At 42.2% G+C, this 15,368-nt stretch overlaps 1 protein-coding gene across 1 annotated transcript in view; it reads right to left on the bottom strand.

The window, feature by feature from the left end:
• Positions 1-10,168: 10,168 nt before the first annotated feature.
• The window catches only part of CCDC170 (coiled-coil domain containing 170), a gene marked incomplete at its 5' end in the record, with an annotated part of 85,506 nt that continues 80,306 nt past the window's right edge, over positions 10,169-15,368 (bottom strand). The window contains 2 exon segments of the mRNA XM_082668720.1: positions 10,169-11,218; positions 13,356-13,592. Of these exon segments, the coding sequence (XP_082524846.1) occupies positions 11,018-11,218; positions 13,356-13,592 (438 nt within the window). The 3' untranslated portion in view covers positions 10,169-11,017.

Genomic DNA, 15,368 nt, shown 5'->3' with positions numbered 1-15,368 from the left:
CCTCCTTTAAGGACTGTTGTGAGGATTCTAGGAGTTAGTGTCGATGAAAATCCTTGGCACACTGGCACAGAATAGGCATTTTTTAAATGTTTCTTTTTTCTGTCTTCTCAATAGACTTTATTTTTTTTCAAACCAATTACCTTCAAACCTACACTGCATTAGAAAAAAGTCCATATTGAAAGGCTTAATCATTGGCAAATGTAAGCTTTGACCTAAGAGCTCTACATGAAGGGATTAAATTCTTTACAAAACTTACCAGTGAAATTAACAACCACCTTCCATACACGGGGCAGGTGAACTCCTCATACACTTCACGTTCAATATGCGCTGTCAAACTCTTAGAATAAATTATCAGTTTTTACACCTACTTGCATAACCAGGAACTTAATTAAAGCCAACTAATATTTTTTAGGAGTATAACAGTTGATTCACAACTGCCTTGTGAGCTTAATCCCTCCTCTACTAAAAATTATAAGGTACCAATCACTCTTCTTCTCTGTTTTCCCAGGTAAGTGTCAATCAGGTCATTAAGCACACAGAGCTATTACAATGCACCCATTTTCAAAAGGAGAAACTGCTGTCCCAAGGACTAGAACCCGCTCTCCTGATTCTCAATCCACTGTACACTGTATCAGATTATTAAGTCTTTTCTGTGAGCAGCCTTAAATCCTTTTTGTTAATTCAGGGACAGGGGAGGGAACAGAGTAGAGTAGACATTGTGGATTGGCACTCAATATCCATTTCCCCTTCTTGTGGTGCAGTATTTTTCAAACTGCCAGTTGCCATCCATTAGTCATGAAGTCAACTTGGTGGGTCAAGGCCAGCATTTCTTTTTTTTTTTTTATTAATTATTTTATTTATTTACTTTTGGCTGTGTTGGATCTTCACTGCTGCACATGGGCTTTTCTCTAGTTGCAGCGAGCAGGGGCTACTCTTCATCGCGGTGTGCAGGCTTCTCATTGCAGTGGCTTCTCTTGTTGTGGAGCACGGGCTCTAGGCACACAGGCTTCAGTAGTCGTGGCTCGCGGGCTCTAGAGCACAGGCTCAGTAGTTGTGGCGCATGGGCTTAGTTGCATGTGGGATCTTCCCGGACCAGGGCTCGTGGGATCTTCCCGGACCGCGGCATGTGGGATCTTCCCGGACCAGGGCTCGAACCCGTGTCCCCTGCAGTGGCAGACAGATTCTTAACCTCTGCACAACCAGGGAAGTCCCAAGACCAGCATTTCTTAATGGAGTGGAGTAGCCTAGATTAGCATAGAATTGCACAGCATAGACTAGGATAGAAGCCATCATGGGGCATCACATTGTCTTGTGAATCTTTTATTTCAGTTAGACATGAATGTGACTGCGGGTATGTGTGAGTCAAATGAATTTTACAGTAGAGTATGTCTTAAAGTTTGAAACACATTGTTCTGGTATGCTTTTCTGTACCTCTGACATTGGGAAGCTAAGTACTCTTGTTTCCTAGAATCCCTTGAGAAAGAATTCCAGGTATAATTTGTGTTTGGCCAGTCGGAGGCCCAAGGGTGCAATTAGGAAGATGGCAGTGGTCACACCTCTACTGCCACAGCTATTTTTCTTAAGAAGCATGTCACAGACACTTTGCGTCTTCTGGGGCTTCATTAGCAGAGGTCCCACCATACGGTCATAAGATCCCTGGCTACCAAGAGGCAAGACGCAAGGCATCCGTTTCCTGGCCCAGACGGCAGCAGTGGCAGTGAGGTTCTGGAGTTAGCAGCCGTAGGCGAGCCACTCTGAAAACCTGAAAACAGTGGCTTCCAGAACTAGGTGATATGGACGAGATTCTGAATCCACTGGGTTCCCGGTTGCAGAAGTAGCAGCAGCTGTCTTGGTGGTTTAGTTCTGTAATGGGCCTCTGGAAATTGCTATGGAAAGTTCAACTTCAAGTCTGTTCCTCCAGCCTTCACACGATTCTACAATCCACTTAAGACCGTGTAATAAATCCCTTCTTGCTTAAGCTACTTGGAATACCGTCTATTCCGTACCCTGTTGAAACTGATAGGAAATGGAAAAAAAATAAAATATTTTTTTGATATTCAACATTATACTGGAATCTAGTTATGAGTCTCTATAGAGAATTCTGGAAAGGAGCAGAAAAATCAAGTAATTTGTGAGTTATAGATAGTTTCAGTTTTGTTTTGTTGTTTTGTGTTTTTCAGGTCTTATATCACCAAGTGATCAATAGTTGTTGACTGACTGATTGATAAAAACCACATGTTGGAAAACACCTACATTGTACTTTCATAACTAGTTGCAAGGAGAATGAACGAATCTGTCTTAGGTCAGGCTTCCTGGAAAGACTCTGAGATGAGAATGTGGATGCAGGGAGTTTGTTGAATTGCACATTCAGAACAAAACCTGTAAGAAAATAAGAAAGCAGAACTGGGCAGAGGAAGCAGTTGCACTGTGATGCAGTCACAACAAAGACCTTAGCTGATCTTATTGGGGGAGGGAGGAATTCTGAATCTGAGGTGATCCTTCAGAGTGGTCCTGTATTGAGGGCAGAAGACCAGGTATTTGTAGTCCCTCATTGACCAGTCACTGGATTCAATGCCTGGGAAGGGTCTGAGACCCAGGGTGAGGTATCTCTTCAGCCAAGGGCGAGTCCTTGCAAGGGACTCAGCTGTGGGTTTTCAGGAGCTGGTGGCTCTGGGCAGCTGGAGGATGAGTGCTTCAGTCCTGAAGGGGGCACCTAGGTAGTGAACCACAGCACCTGCTCAGAAGCCAGAGAAGTTTCATCATGTCCTGCAGCTTCCTCCGTGCCTTGTAAATACATTCAGTCCAGTCCATACAGGAAAACAGGAAAGGTATGTTTTCAGTATATAAACGACTTTCAGCATGACTGTAACAATAAAATCTATTTTCCGCTTAGCAATACATCCAGTTGAGCATGTTTTTCAAATAGAATTTGTGAGTCTGGAGCCAGAGAGCATGAGTGTAAGCTTTGTCCCCTATCTTCTGTTTCCAGATCAACAGTGGATATGATCACTCCACTTTTGTTTATGGGCCATTACCACTTTGAGGAGTAGAATTTTTTTATGCCATCCTCTACCCTACTTTCTGCTAGGTCAAGAATTAACCACAAGGCAATTTTATGAAAAGGAAAACTCATGGGACCAGGATTCAGGGAACCTCCCTCTTTCTCTCTCTCTCTCCTTCTCTCTCCTTCTCATTTCCTAGGAATAACCATACCTGCCCCATTGTTTAGATCAAAACAAAGGAGTGTACATGAAAATAGTGTGGTAAGAATTACAATACATCTGTAAGCTCTTTTTTTTATTGAAGTATAGTTGATGTACAATGTTTCAGGTGTATAGAAAAGTGATTCAGATATATATATATATATATATATATATTCTTTTTCAGATTCTTTTCATTGTAGGTTATTACAAGATTCTGAATATAATTCCTTGTGCTACACAATTGGTTCTTTATTTTATATATAGTAATGTGTATCTCTTAATCCCAAATTCCCAATTTATACCTCCCTCCGCCTTCCCCTTTGGTAACTATGAGTTTGTTTTCTATGCCTGTGAGTCTATAAGCTTTTATCATTAACAGTCATCTGCCCACTTTAAAATTACTCATACAAATCATCATGCAGTAAGAACCAATCCAATCATCATACAGTTTATGTTTTGGGACATAAAGAGAGGAAGAGCCAGCCCCCTTCAATATTCAAACTCCATTCCATTGGCTGATTCACTCACACATTCAACAAATGCTCATTGAGCATCAACTATGGGCTAAACACTAGATGCACAGTGAACAAGCCTGTAGGAGGCAACATGGCTGAAAGTGAACACTGTGGACCTAGAAGTAAGAGTAGCCCAGCTTTCAGTTCCAGCTTAAGTGGCTATAACCTTCACTTCTCTGAGTCTTGGTGTTTCTTTGCCCATGAAAAGGGATAGAACCATAAGGGATTGTTGTAAATAAGTGCTGGTAGAGTTACGCACAAGACACCATGGAAACCCATAGGTGGGTGACCTAACCTAGACTCAGAATAGCAGGGATGGCCATTCTGACCGGTGTGAGATGATATCTCATTGTAGTTTTGATTTGCATTTCTCTAATGATTAATGATGTTGAGCATTCTTTCATGTGTTTGTTGGCAATCTGTGTATCTCCTTTGGAGAAATGTCTATTCAAAAAATCTAGAAACAATAAATGCTGGAGAGGGTGTGGAGAAAAGGGAACACTCTTGCACTGTTGGTGGGAATGCAAATTGATACAGCCACTATGGAGAACAGTATGGAGGTTCCTTTAAAAACTAAAAATAGAACTACCATACAACCCAGCAATCCCACTACTGGGCATATAACCTGAGAAAACCATAATTCAAAAAGAGTCATGTACCAAAATGTTCATTGCAGCTCTATTTACAATAGCAGGACATGGAAGCAACCTAAGTGTCCATCATCGAATGAATGGATAAAGAAGATGTGGCACATATATACAATCGAATATTACTCAGCCATAAAAAGAAATGAAATTGAGATATTTGTTGTGAGGTGGATGGACCTAGAGTCTGTCATACAGAGTGAAGTAAGTCAGAAAGAGAAAAACAAATACCGTATGCTAACACATATATATGCAATCTAAGAGAGAAAACAAAAAGTCATGAAGAACCTAGAGGTAAGACAGGAATAAAGACACAGACCTACTAGAGAATGGACTTGAGGATATGGGGAGGGGGAAGGGTAAGCTGTGACAAGTGAGAGAGTGGCATGGACATATATACACTACCAAAGGTAAAATAAGATAGCTAGTGGGAAGCAGCCGCATGGCACAGGGAGATCAGCTCGGTGCTTTGTGACCACCTAGAGGGGTGGGATACGGAGGGTGGGAGGGAGGGAGACACAAGAGGGAAGAGATATGGGAACATATGTGTATGTATAACTGATTCACTTTGTTATAAAGCAGAAACTAACACACCATTGTAAAGCAATTATACTCCAATAAAGATGTTAAAAAAAAAACAAGAATAGCAAGGAAAACTCTTTGGTGAGGGTAACATCCAAACAGAGACCCTAGAATAAGCAGGAATCAGTCAAGTGTGGGAAGAAAAGACAGACAGTCCAAAAGGTCAGCAGTTGCAAAGCCCTGGAGGGAAGAAAGCACTGGGGAGACTGCAAACATTGTTTTGTAGGAAGTATAGCATCCATAGAGAAGAAGGCGAGGAAGACAGCCCTATGTGCCGTGCCAACAAGGCTGGCCGCTGTCCAGAGAGCAGACAGCACAGCTGATGGGCATAAAGCAAGGAGTCATGGGATCCCATTTGTATTTTTTTAAGTGATCACTCTGCCTACAATGGAGAAGGGAGAGGACAGTCCCTCATGCCAGGAACATTAAAGCAGAGACTGAGTGAGTTAGAGATAATGGTGTGTAACCCACTGTGAGTTAGAGATAATGGTGTGTAACCCACTGTGGTGTTAATGGTGTATAATGATGTATAGTGGTGTTAATGGTATATAATGGATAGATAAGGGAGAAGGTGGGTGGTGGAACAGACAGGATTTAATCACATTCACTGAGCTCTTGTAACACCCATGTTCCAAGCTATGCACCTTGTATACGTCAACTCACTGAATCGTTACAAGGACTGTATGAGGAAAATGCTCTTGCTATTTCTGTTATAGTCCTGAAGCACCATAGTGTTCAAAAAGGTTAATCAAGTAGCCCAAGTCCCTCACGAGAGCCTGTATTTGAACCCCAGTCTAGTTTGCTCATACCCTGTGTGTGCCTCCTCCACGCCATACTGCTGCATAGGTTGGTGTACAGATCAGGACAAAGGTCTTATGTAGAGACAGAAAAGCTGGCATCATTACCACACAGATGATCATCAAAGCCATGAGAACAGGAGGAACTGGTTAGCAATATTTACAGGCACTGAGTATTCCCTATGTTCCAGGAGATTTTCTAAAAGCTTATCATTATTTAATCCTTACAGCAACCTTATAAGAGAGTGTGTTAGTTTCCTAGGACTTCATTAACAAAGTTCCACAAACTGAGTGGCTTCAACAACAGAAATTTATCATCTCACAGTTCTGGAGGCCAGAAGTGTGAAACCAAGGCATTGGCAGGATTGGTTCTTTCAGAGGGTTGTGAGAAACAAGCTGCTCCACACCTCTCCCCCAGCTTCTGGCATTTTGCTGGCAACGTGCGGCATCTTCAGCCTTAGCTACATCCCCTCAGTCTCCGCCTTCATCTTCACAGGGTGTTTTACCTGTGTGTGTGTGTCTTTCTCTGTGTCCAAATTTCCCCTTTTTATAAGGACACCTGACATACTGGACTAAGGCCCACCCTAATCTCCTCATCTTAATTTGATCATCTATCTGCAAAGACCCTATTTCCAAATGAGATCACATTCATAGGGTACTGAGAGTTAGGACTTTAATGTCTTGGTTGGCGGGGGGGACACAATTCAACCCATAACGGGTAGATATTTTACGTCTATTTTACAGATGAGGAACCTGAGGCACAGGGAGATAAGTAACTTGCCTAAAGTCAACAGCTAACGCACTGGAGAGTGTATGAAGTATGGGAAAAAGGGACTAAGACAGACCCCAATGGAACACTTAAAACATCCAAGAGACAGACATGAGACCCCACTTCTGTGACCACAGTAGATGGACCAGAAATGGGTGCCTGATCCAAAGAAAACCTTTCTACAGGCTTGTCGCTGCTGGCCTGCAAGGTGACACGGTGTAAAAGGGTTGCTCGCACTGAAGAGTGATGGATTAAGCCCACCAAGTTCTCCCTCCGGAGGCAAAACACAGAGAGACAGAGCAAGAGCCGTTAATGGTGGGAGCAGAAATGGGATGTACAGAAAAGCCAGGAAGTACTAGAAAACATAAAGAAGAGGAAGCCCAGAATAAGCAGAAGCAGATGCTAAAGGTAGAGAGAAGAGTGGAGAGCTGACCATGGTATCAGCAGAAGCAACAGAAGCAGAGGCAGGGAGAAGTTGAATCATCACAGCATCAAAGGACACCAGCATTCATGGGATGGGTAAGACAATCCAGCCGTGGCAGCTGCACGGTACCCTGAGACTGGCACTCTAGTTCCTGGACTAACAACTTGTTCCAGTTTATAGGATGTGTGACTGATCTTCATTGGGTTCTGACTGTGAGGTCAAGATTCCCACCCACAATTATACCCACACTTATCCTTACACAAATCTCTCATTTCAATTTTGTGTCTGATAACCTTAAAATCATCTAACTCAAGCGCCCAGAGAGGCAGGAGAAAAAGGAGTTGAATGTCACAGTATGGGAGTTAATAGAAGAGAATGTTTCAAGAAGGAAATGGTCAATTGAATCAAATGTTACAGAAAGATCAAGTAAGACGAGCACTTTAAAAGGAACAGAGATTTGCTAACAAAAATGTGAGAGCTGGGTAAGTGGAGAGAGAAGCCAGGTTGCCATGGATGACGGCATGAATGGGAGGTAAGACCAGAAAGTCAGCAATACAAACCCTACTTTCAAGGGTGAAGAGAGAGAAAAATAAGGCTCTAAGTTGTGGAGTACAAGGAGTGATATTCTTTAAGATGAAAGAGATTTGAGCATATTTAAAGGCTGATGGAAATAAGCCACTAATGAAGACAAGGTTGAAGACAGTTGAGAGAAGAAAACAACTAATAGGACTAAGATGCTGAAGATGCAAGAGGCCAGGTAGAGGGAATAACCCAAGACAGGAGGAGAGAAGGAGGCAACAAAGGGCGGGCACACGTATGAGGCTATGTTAGGATCAGATATTAAAGGTGTTTCCTGTAATGGCTTCTATTTTCTGGGTGAAATAGAAAATGAGATTATCTGCTGACAGTGAAGAAGGAAAAGACAAGGTAAGAGCCTCGAGGGAATGGAGAATATTTGCAGCAGTCATTTTGGAGAATGGCAGTGAGATCTAACCAGGAAAACGGTGAAGGATTACCAATTAGTACAAAGGGCTCAAGTGAAATCAAAGGCCGTGGATTTGGCATACCAGTTAGCTGTGCTTTCATGTGATTTCCTCCAGTCTCCTTCAGTGGGGCAGGAAAAGCAGCAAAAACATTGGTAGTTGGGATTAATTCCAAGTTGAGGACAGAAGGGCAAGGGAACAAGAAGTTTAAGGTGTTAGGAAGAGAATGACTGAAGATATATGTCGGCTGGCTCCAGAGGGAGTGAAGACGAGCAGGTCTAGTAGGGAGAAAATAGGAGGACCAAGGGATCTCAAAGAACAGTTATTTGGGAGTAAGAGATAGAGTTCTGCGATAATAAGAGGCTATGGAGAATTTAAGATTTCAGAGGTGGAGAAGTTCTAGGTGATTCGAAGATCCTGAATTTGGCCGTGTGTAATAGATGTGTGTTGTCTGTCCGTCCAGCTTCTCTTTCTTTGGGGAACTTCCCCTCTGTTACTACATGTGGTTCTGGTTGAACAGATTATTCTAGAGGCTCACCCCACCCCACCCTCACTGCAGGGGTTGGCATAGGATGCAAGCCAGTGAGTTCATCCTTCTGGCTACAGTGATTGGCTCAGGGGTATGTGACCAAGAAGAGATGATTAAACTATTCCGAGATTTCTTCCATGAATGTTAGAGGCAGAGAATCTCTCTTTTTCAGCTCAGTTCCTCACTTGTAAAGACTTTGTAATTGCTTATGACCATCTTTCTTGGCAACATAGAGAAATCATCTCCAGAAGGAGCAAGTGAGTCCAATAGACAAAGACAAGCAAATCAAGCAGAGACAAAGATAAATAAAAGCAAAAAGGATCCAGAAAACAATGTTGAATCCCTGGATCTAGCCACGCTGAAGTTAGTCTACCCCTGAATCTTTCAACTGAGCATCCCAAAATCTCTTTGCTTAAGGTAGCCTACACTGGATTACTAGAAACTCCAGTCTAGGAGTTGGGTGGCTGAAACCAAAGGAGGCAAAGGTATGAGAGCTGAAAGAACAAGAAACTAAAGATAAAATGTTGCATGGGTTTGCCTTATAGGCACCTAAGATGAAGGCAGTACTTGATGAGAGTGGAGAAGACACCTCTGGACCATTTCAACAGTCTTACATAGGAAGAATAGACAGGATGTGAGTGAATTAACTGCAGTAAGGACCGGAAGAAAGTTATATATTAGTTAGCGAGAGCCTCAAAAGAATGATGGTTCTTATACAAAGGTGAAGGAATAGCAGCATGGAAGCTGCAGAGGGGAACGAGAAGCATACAGACCCCACTTGCTGGGAAGAAGCTAAGTGGGGTGTGCAGTAAAGTGGGTAAGATCACTGCTGTGTAAAGTGGGCAGAGCCTTCCCAGTCAAAGGTAACTGTGAAATGCTTCCCCAGTGAAAATTAGACTTCATTTTCTAAGTCCTAATTGTTACAATATCAATAATATAGACATTCTTTAAAACTTTCAGCCCACAACCCCTTGACCTTGAATCACTCGCTGTTCATCTATAAGATAAAGTAAAACTGGAAATGTAGATGGATCAAGTTAAATTTTTTCTAATTGAGATATTCTAAGCATACATTCAAATGTCTCACACAATGATCAGAATAACAACCTCAGCTGCAATTATTACTCAAGTGATTTGGTAGAAGGGTTAATGTTAAATATTTTAAAACTCTATTTAGAAGATCACATCACACTAATGCATTTTATTGGACAACATGAAATATACATGGATATTACAGAAGAACAAAATCTAACACAAAAGTGTGAAGCTGGCCTGCCACCTCTGGCATGAAGGCCACAGAGGGAAAGCCGACAACCAACTGGCATTTCAACAAGAAGGGAAATGGCTTTATTAAGGGATTCTCAATTTGTCCAAACGACAAATAGTTAATGCGCATATCGACATATATACATAGACAGAATTTATTTTTCTTATCCCATATAGTCTTTCCACCAGAAATTCCTAAGGACTATATTCAAACACTTTAAATATTTCTATATGTATTAAAGATGATTGTATCTATGCTTGAGTTATATTTTGGAAATATTATATAAATGCATATTTAGATAAATGGAATGTAATTTTGTGTAATAAGGAAAAAGTACAGGACTAACCATTTTTAGTATGGACCATTTTTAATCTCTTATATGAATCTGGAAATACAATTAATGATAAGTCAAAATGGAAAAATAATATTATGACAGTGTATGTTTGCTTGTTTGTTTGTTTTGCGGTATGTGGGCCTCTCACTGCTGTGGCCTCTCCCGTTGCGGAGCACAGGCTCCGGACGCGCAGGCTCAGCGGCCATGGCTCACGGGCCCAGCCGCTCCGCGGCATGTGGGATCTTCCCGGACCGGGGCACGAACCCGCGTCCCCTGCATCGGCAGGTATACTCTCAACCACTGCGCCACCAGGGAAGCCCGTGTATGGCTTTTTAAAGAAATCATGTGGGTTACACTCATAAATCTCAGTCACTTTTGGACTTCAATCCTTGATTGTACAGATGTTTTCCTTCCTTTGTGATGAAGGCAATTTCCACCAGAATCGCAGGAATTTCAGGAGAAACAGTAGGACTGTGAAATAACAGAGAAGGTGCAGTCTTTGATACTGAGCCAACCTGGTGTTCATTCTGGTTCTGTCACTAACTAACTGCAATCATAGGTAGGTAACCAAGATCACCTCTCAAGCCCCAGAGAGGTTGTAAAGTAAAAACATTAAAGTTTCTCCACATGGTTATTATGAGAATTAAATTGGGTAGTAGAACTCCTGACTCATAATGGAAACCCCATAATTGTTAATCCCCTACCGTCATTTCCCATTCTAGATACACAATCTAGTGAAATTCATCTGGGTCCCAAAGTGCTAGCAAATACAATAATAGGTGATTTTAGCGCCAAACATTTACCTAAGGCTGGCACCTTTGAGATCCTTTTTTGCCCATGATCGATTCTTGCTCTATCATCAAAGTATACGATGTTCACACACTGATCAAACTTCAAAGGTTTGGGGAATTTGTGAAATTGAGAACTCTGTCCTATCTCTCATCTCCACCTCCCTCAAGAGATATGGTGTTCAATGAAGAAGTTGTAAGTGGCCTTGTGGGTGTCCATCTTGCCTTGTGGTCACATCTTTGAGGCAGGCACAGGTGACAAAGTGATGCTGGTGTGAATGGATCAGTCTTTCAAGACATTTGATGATTTCATAGTCAGGAAGAGCGAGACTGGTCATGTTCAAGGCCAGCATTTGAGAAACCACCTCCCTGAAGTCCACCAGCTGCAATGTCAAACAGAACCACAATGATTGAGAGAACAAAATGTTTCAACACAGCTAGACCAAATGCAACCCAAACATCTGTGGAAAACCCAGGTTTGCATGAGCTAGGCAAATTACTTACTCTCATTGCTCTCTGATTAATTCTCTCATTTATGGAAGAAGAAGGAGAAGGAGAAGAGGAAGAGGAAGAGGAAGATGAAGAAGAAGGAGAAGAAGAAGGAGGAGGAGGAGGAAGAGAAGAAGAAGAAGAAGAAGAAGAAGAAGAAGAAGAAGAAGAAGAAGAAGAAGGAGAAGGAGAAGGAGAAGAAGGAGAAGAAGAAGAAGAAGAAGAGGAAGAAGAAGAAGAAGGGGAAGAAGAAGAAGAAGGAGGAGGAGGAGGAGGGTGGGGGAGGGGAGGGGGAGGAGGAGAAGGAGAAGAAGAGGAAGAAGAAGAAGGAGAAGAAGAAGAAGGAGAAGAAGAAGAAGAAGGAGAAGAAGAAGAAGAGGAAGAAGAAGAAGAAGAGGAAGAAGGAGAAGAAGAAGAAGGAAAAGAAGAAGGCTAGCCTGCTAAATTACCTCTAAAGACACTAACCTTCAGCAATTTCATAACCACTTTTCTGATGAGCCAATTAATATGGTACCGGCTACCAAATCAAGAAGCCCAGTTCAGCAACTATGAATGAGATTCTGGCCTTGATAAGATTTCATTTTCCCACTTCCAGGGTGAATGACTAAGCATATCTTTTTCCCAGGGCTGTTCTGAAATTTGGATCAAATGAAACGATGACTGTGTATGTGTTCTGCCTACTAGGAAATGCTCTACAATTGTTGGTGTGGTTGTGTCTCTTGCGTTATAAGCATTTATGCACTGGGATGTTAACTGGGCAATGAACCTCTTAAACAAAAGGAAGAACAAATGGCAAAAAAAAAAAAAAAGTATGAGCTGATGAAAATGGAGGACTTCTAAGCGTTGATCAAATCACATCACACAGATTGCCACCTCACAATCCACAACACTGGACTCTCTGGGACAATTATTTGTCCATCACAAAAGGAAAAATGAGCACTGTGGAGCTAGAGAAAATGGACAAAATGTGCCTTATACCCCTTCAAATTCTCATTGACTGGTTGCTGTGATTCTAGGCAAAAGCAGAAGCAGATCAACTAGAGATGGCCAGACAACCCCTCTCCAGAGGTACCTTCCATTTTAGAAAAGGTGTGATCCAATCCGAAGGCAGATGTTTCCTCCAGGAAGTGCCTTCCACACATCCTCATCACGTGCTCATTCACTTACCAGCATCCTTCCTATGCTGAATCCAACTCGGGAAACAGAACACTCTTTCCAGCCTAGTCTCCCTGATGAAAAAGTTTTCCCCAAACTTTTCCACCCTTTTGAATATGGCCAATGCTCTTAATTGATGAAAGGTTTCCTCTGAGACCACTCACTCTTAGAGTTTGGCCTTCCTCAACTCGGCCTGACACATGAGCCAAAGCAGAGGCAGCCAAAGAGAAAAAATATCCTCGGATCAGAGCCCACTCTGTGCCCTTCTGAGCTGCAGAAAGAGACTGAGATAAAAGCCAAAAGCAGGGGTCAGGCTGCCCAGGACATGTTTTTTTATGCCTGACCTCCTGATGGACTCACCAGATAAAACTCCTCCTTGCAACCAGCGGGCGCATGAGTTCTGTTTTATGGTTTACATCTGGGCTTGGTCGGCCATCAGGTCTGGGTGCCACTGTTTGAGAATTGGGATTGTTTCCTGCAATTGATCTCTGCTGGAGATAAAATTTCCCTCCTGAGGCTGCAGCCCTGGATAACGTTAGAAGATCTGGGATAACACAAACTTCAGAGGCAATCAGCAAATATAATAAAAACCTCTTCACAACCAGAACCTGGCTTTTCACAGGCTTTCCATGGCTTCAATAAGAATGTCTTTTTCTTTGCTACAGTTCGTGCCACAAAAATGTGAATTGTTTTTCTTAGTGGAGTAAATCATAATGGTTCTTTTAATGCCAAAAAGATGGTAGAAGACAGATAGATACATTAGAATGATATAGAAAGCTTGATAAATTGGTTATGAAGAAATGTATGAATAATTATCAAGCTTTTGAATTGCCCCATCTTTCCTAAGTCAGGTTTCACTGCCAGATTTCTACCCACCTGCTTTTCTCTCTCTTCTGCTTCTTCCAGAGATTTTTTTAATGTCTTCATTTCACTGGTTACCACTTCTAGCATGTTTCTGGTCCTCTCTTTACTCTCCTTAGCCCCATGCTCTGTAGTCTCCAATTCTGAGTTGACAGACAGTAGCTTTTTCTCAGCATTCTCCTTCATCTTTTCCAGTTTGTCTCTGGATTTATTTAGGTCTTCAATAGCTTTGGTCTGTTCCAAAGTTTTAATCTAAGCAGTCAAAGAGAACGCTGACAATTTCTTCTGCATTTATTTAGGAAAATTGTATGAACAAGACAAATCAGAAGTCAGTGGGGACTTCCTGGTGGCACAGTGGTTGGGAGTCCGCCTGCCAACACAGGGGACACGGGGTTAGATCCCTGCTCCGGGAAGATCCCACATGTCGCGGAGCAACAGGGCTTGTGTGCCACAACAACTGAGCCTGCACTCTAGAGCCCCTGAGCCACAGCTACTGAAGCCGTGCACCTAGAGCCCATGCCCCGCAACAAGAGAGGCCACCACAGTGAGAGGCCCGCCCGCGCGCTGCAGCAAAGAGTGGCTCCCGCTCGCCGCAACTAGAGAAAGCCCGCGCGCAGCAATGAAGACCCAACACAGCCAAAAATAATAAAATAAATAATAAATTTTTTTAAGTCAATGAAATTCATTTAACAACTCCTTTCATGAATGAAGAATTGAATCCAACCCAGTTATACAGACTCTGCTAAGCATATAGACTGGATGAACATGTCTTAAAGCAGTTATAGTTTATGAGCAAATATTAGAGTATCATTATGTGGAAGATTGATGAGATGAAATGGTAGATAGCATGATTCAGGGGTTAAATATTAAAACAAAGTCTGTGGTACTCACACATAGACTCTACCGAGCTCCACAGGGAAAGCAACTTGCACTTTTTACCCCTGCCAAGGGGTCATCCCTGGTATACAAACATTAGAAAGAGCAAAATGTCTCCTCACTTGGTGATTTACCACAAGGAAGCCCCACTTAAAATCTCCGTGGCAAGTCATCAGTGCTGTGAGGGAAATTAGCAGTTTTTCTGAAAAAATGTCTTCTGACTTTACCAATGAGTCTATGGGAACTGGGAGGTGGCCACAGCACTCACTGCAGGCAGGAGGCAAGGGTGGTACCTCTCTCTCAGAAGCTATCCCAGGATCTTAAAGCCAAAACAGAGCATCCTCAAGTATGAGGCACATTTGCTTTATTAGTTTAGTATTTAAAATTATACCAGATCTGCCGACAAAAAGAATCTGAGTCAGAGGAATGAAGGTCTGATACATACTATAGCATGGATGAGCTGTGAAGACATCATTATACGTGAAATAAGCCAGACACAACAGACACAGAAAGACAAACACTGTATAATTCCACTCCTGTGAGTTACCTGGCGTAGGCTAATTCATAGAGCCAGAATGTGGAACAGAAGTTACCAGGAGCTGAGGGAATGGGGAGCTCTTGTTTAATGGGCACAGAGTTTCAGTTTAAGATGATGACAAAGTTCTGGAAATGGACAGTGGTGGTGGTTGCACAACAGTGTGAATGGACTTCATGTCACTGAATTGTACATGTAAAAATGGTTAAAAATGGTAAAATTTTATGTTCTGTATATTGTACCACAATTTTTTTTAAAAAAGAATTTGAGGTAGTTTTGCATAATTAGGCACAAAGTTTTTTCACTGACCATTCAAAATAAAAATGAATGAGCTACCACTTATCCACTGGATGACTATAACCAAAAAGATAGGCAGTAACAAGTGTTGGTGAAGAAGTGGGGAAATTGGAACCCTCCTATACTGCTGGTAAAATGCAAAATGGTGTGACTGCTGTGAATAACAGTTGGCCAGTTTTCAAACTGTAAACATCGAGTTGACTTATGACCCAGCAATTCCACTCCAAGGTGCATATATGCAAGAGAAATAAAAACTTACGTCCACACAAAACCTTCACAAGAATGTTCGTAGCAGCACTATTCATAATCACCAAAAAGTG

This window comes from Grampus griseus (genome assembly GCF_964374135.1).
Source record: "Grampus griseus genome assembly, chromosome: 13".
NCBI lineage: Eukaryota > Metazoa > Chordata > Mammalia > Artiodactyla > Delphinidae > Grampus > Grampus griseus.
Note: the sequence above shows the minus strand (reverse complement) of the source record. Positions and strands in the feature narration are given on the sequence as shown.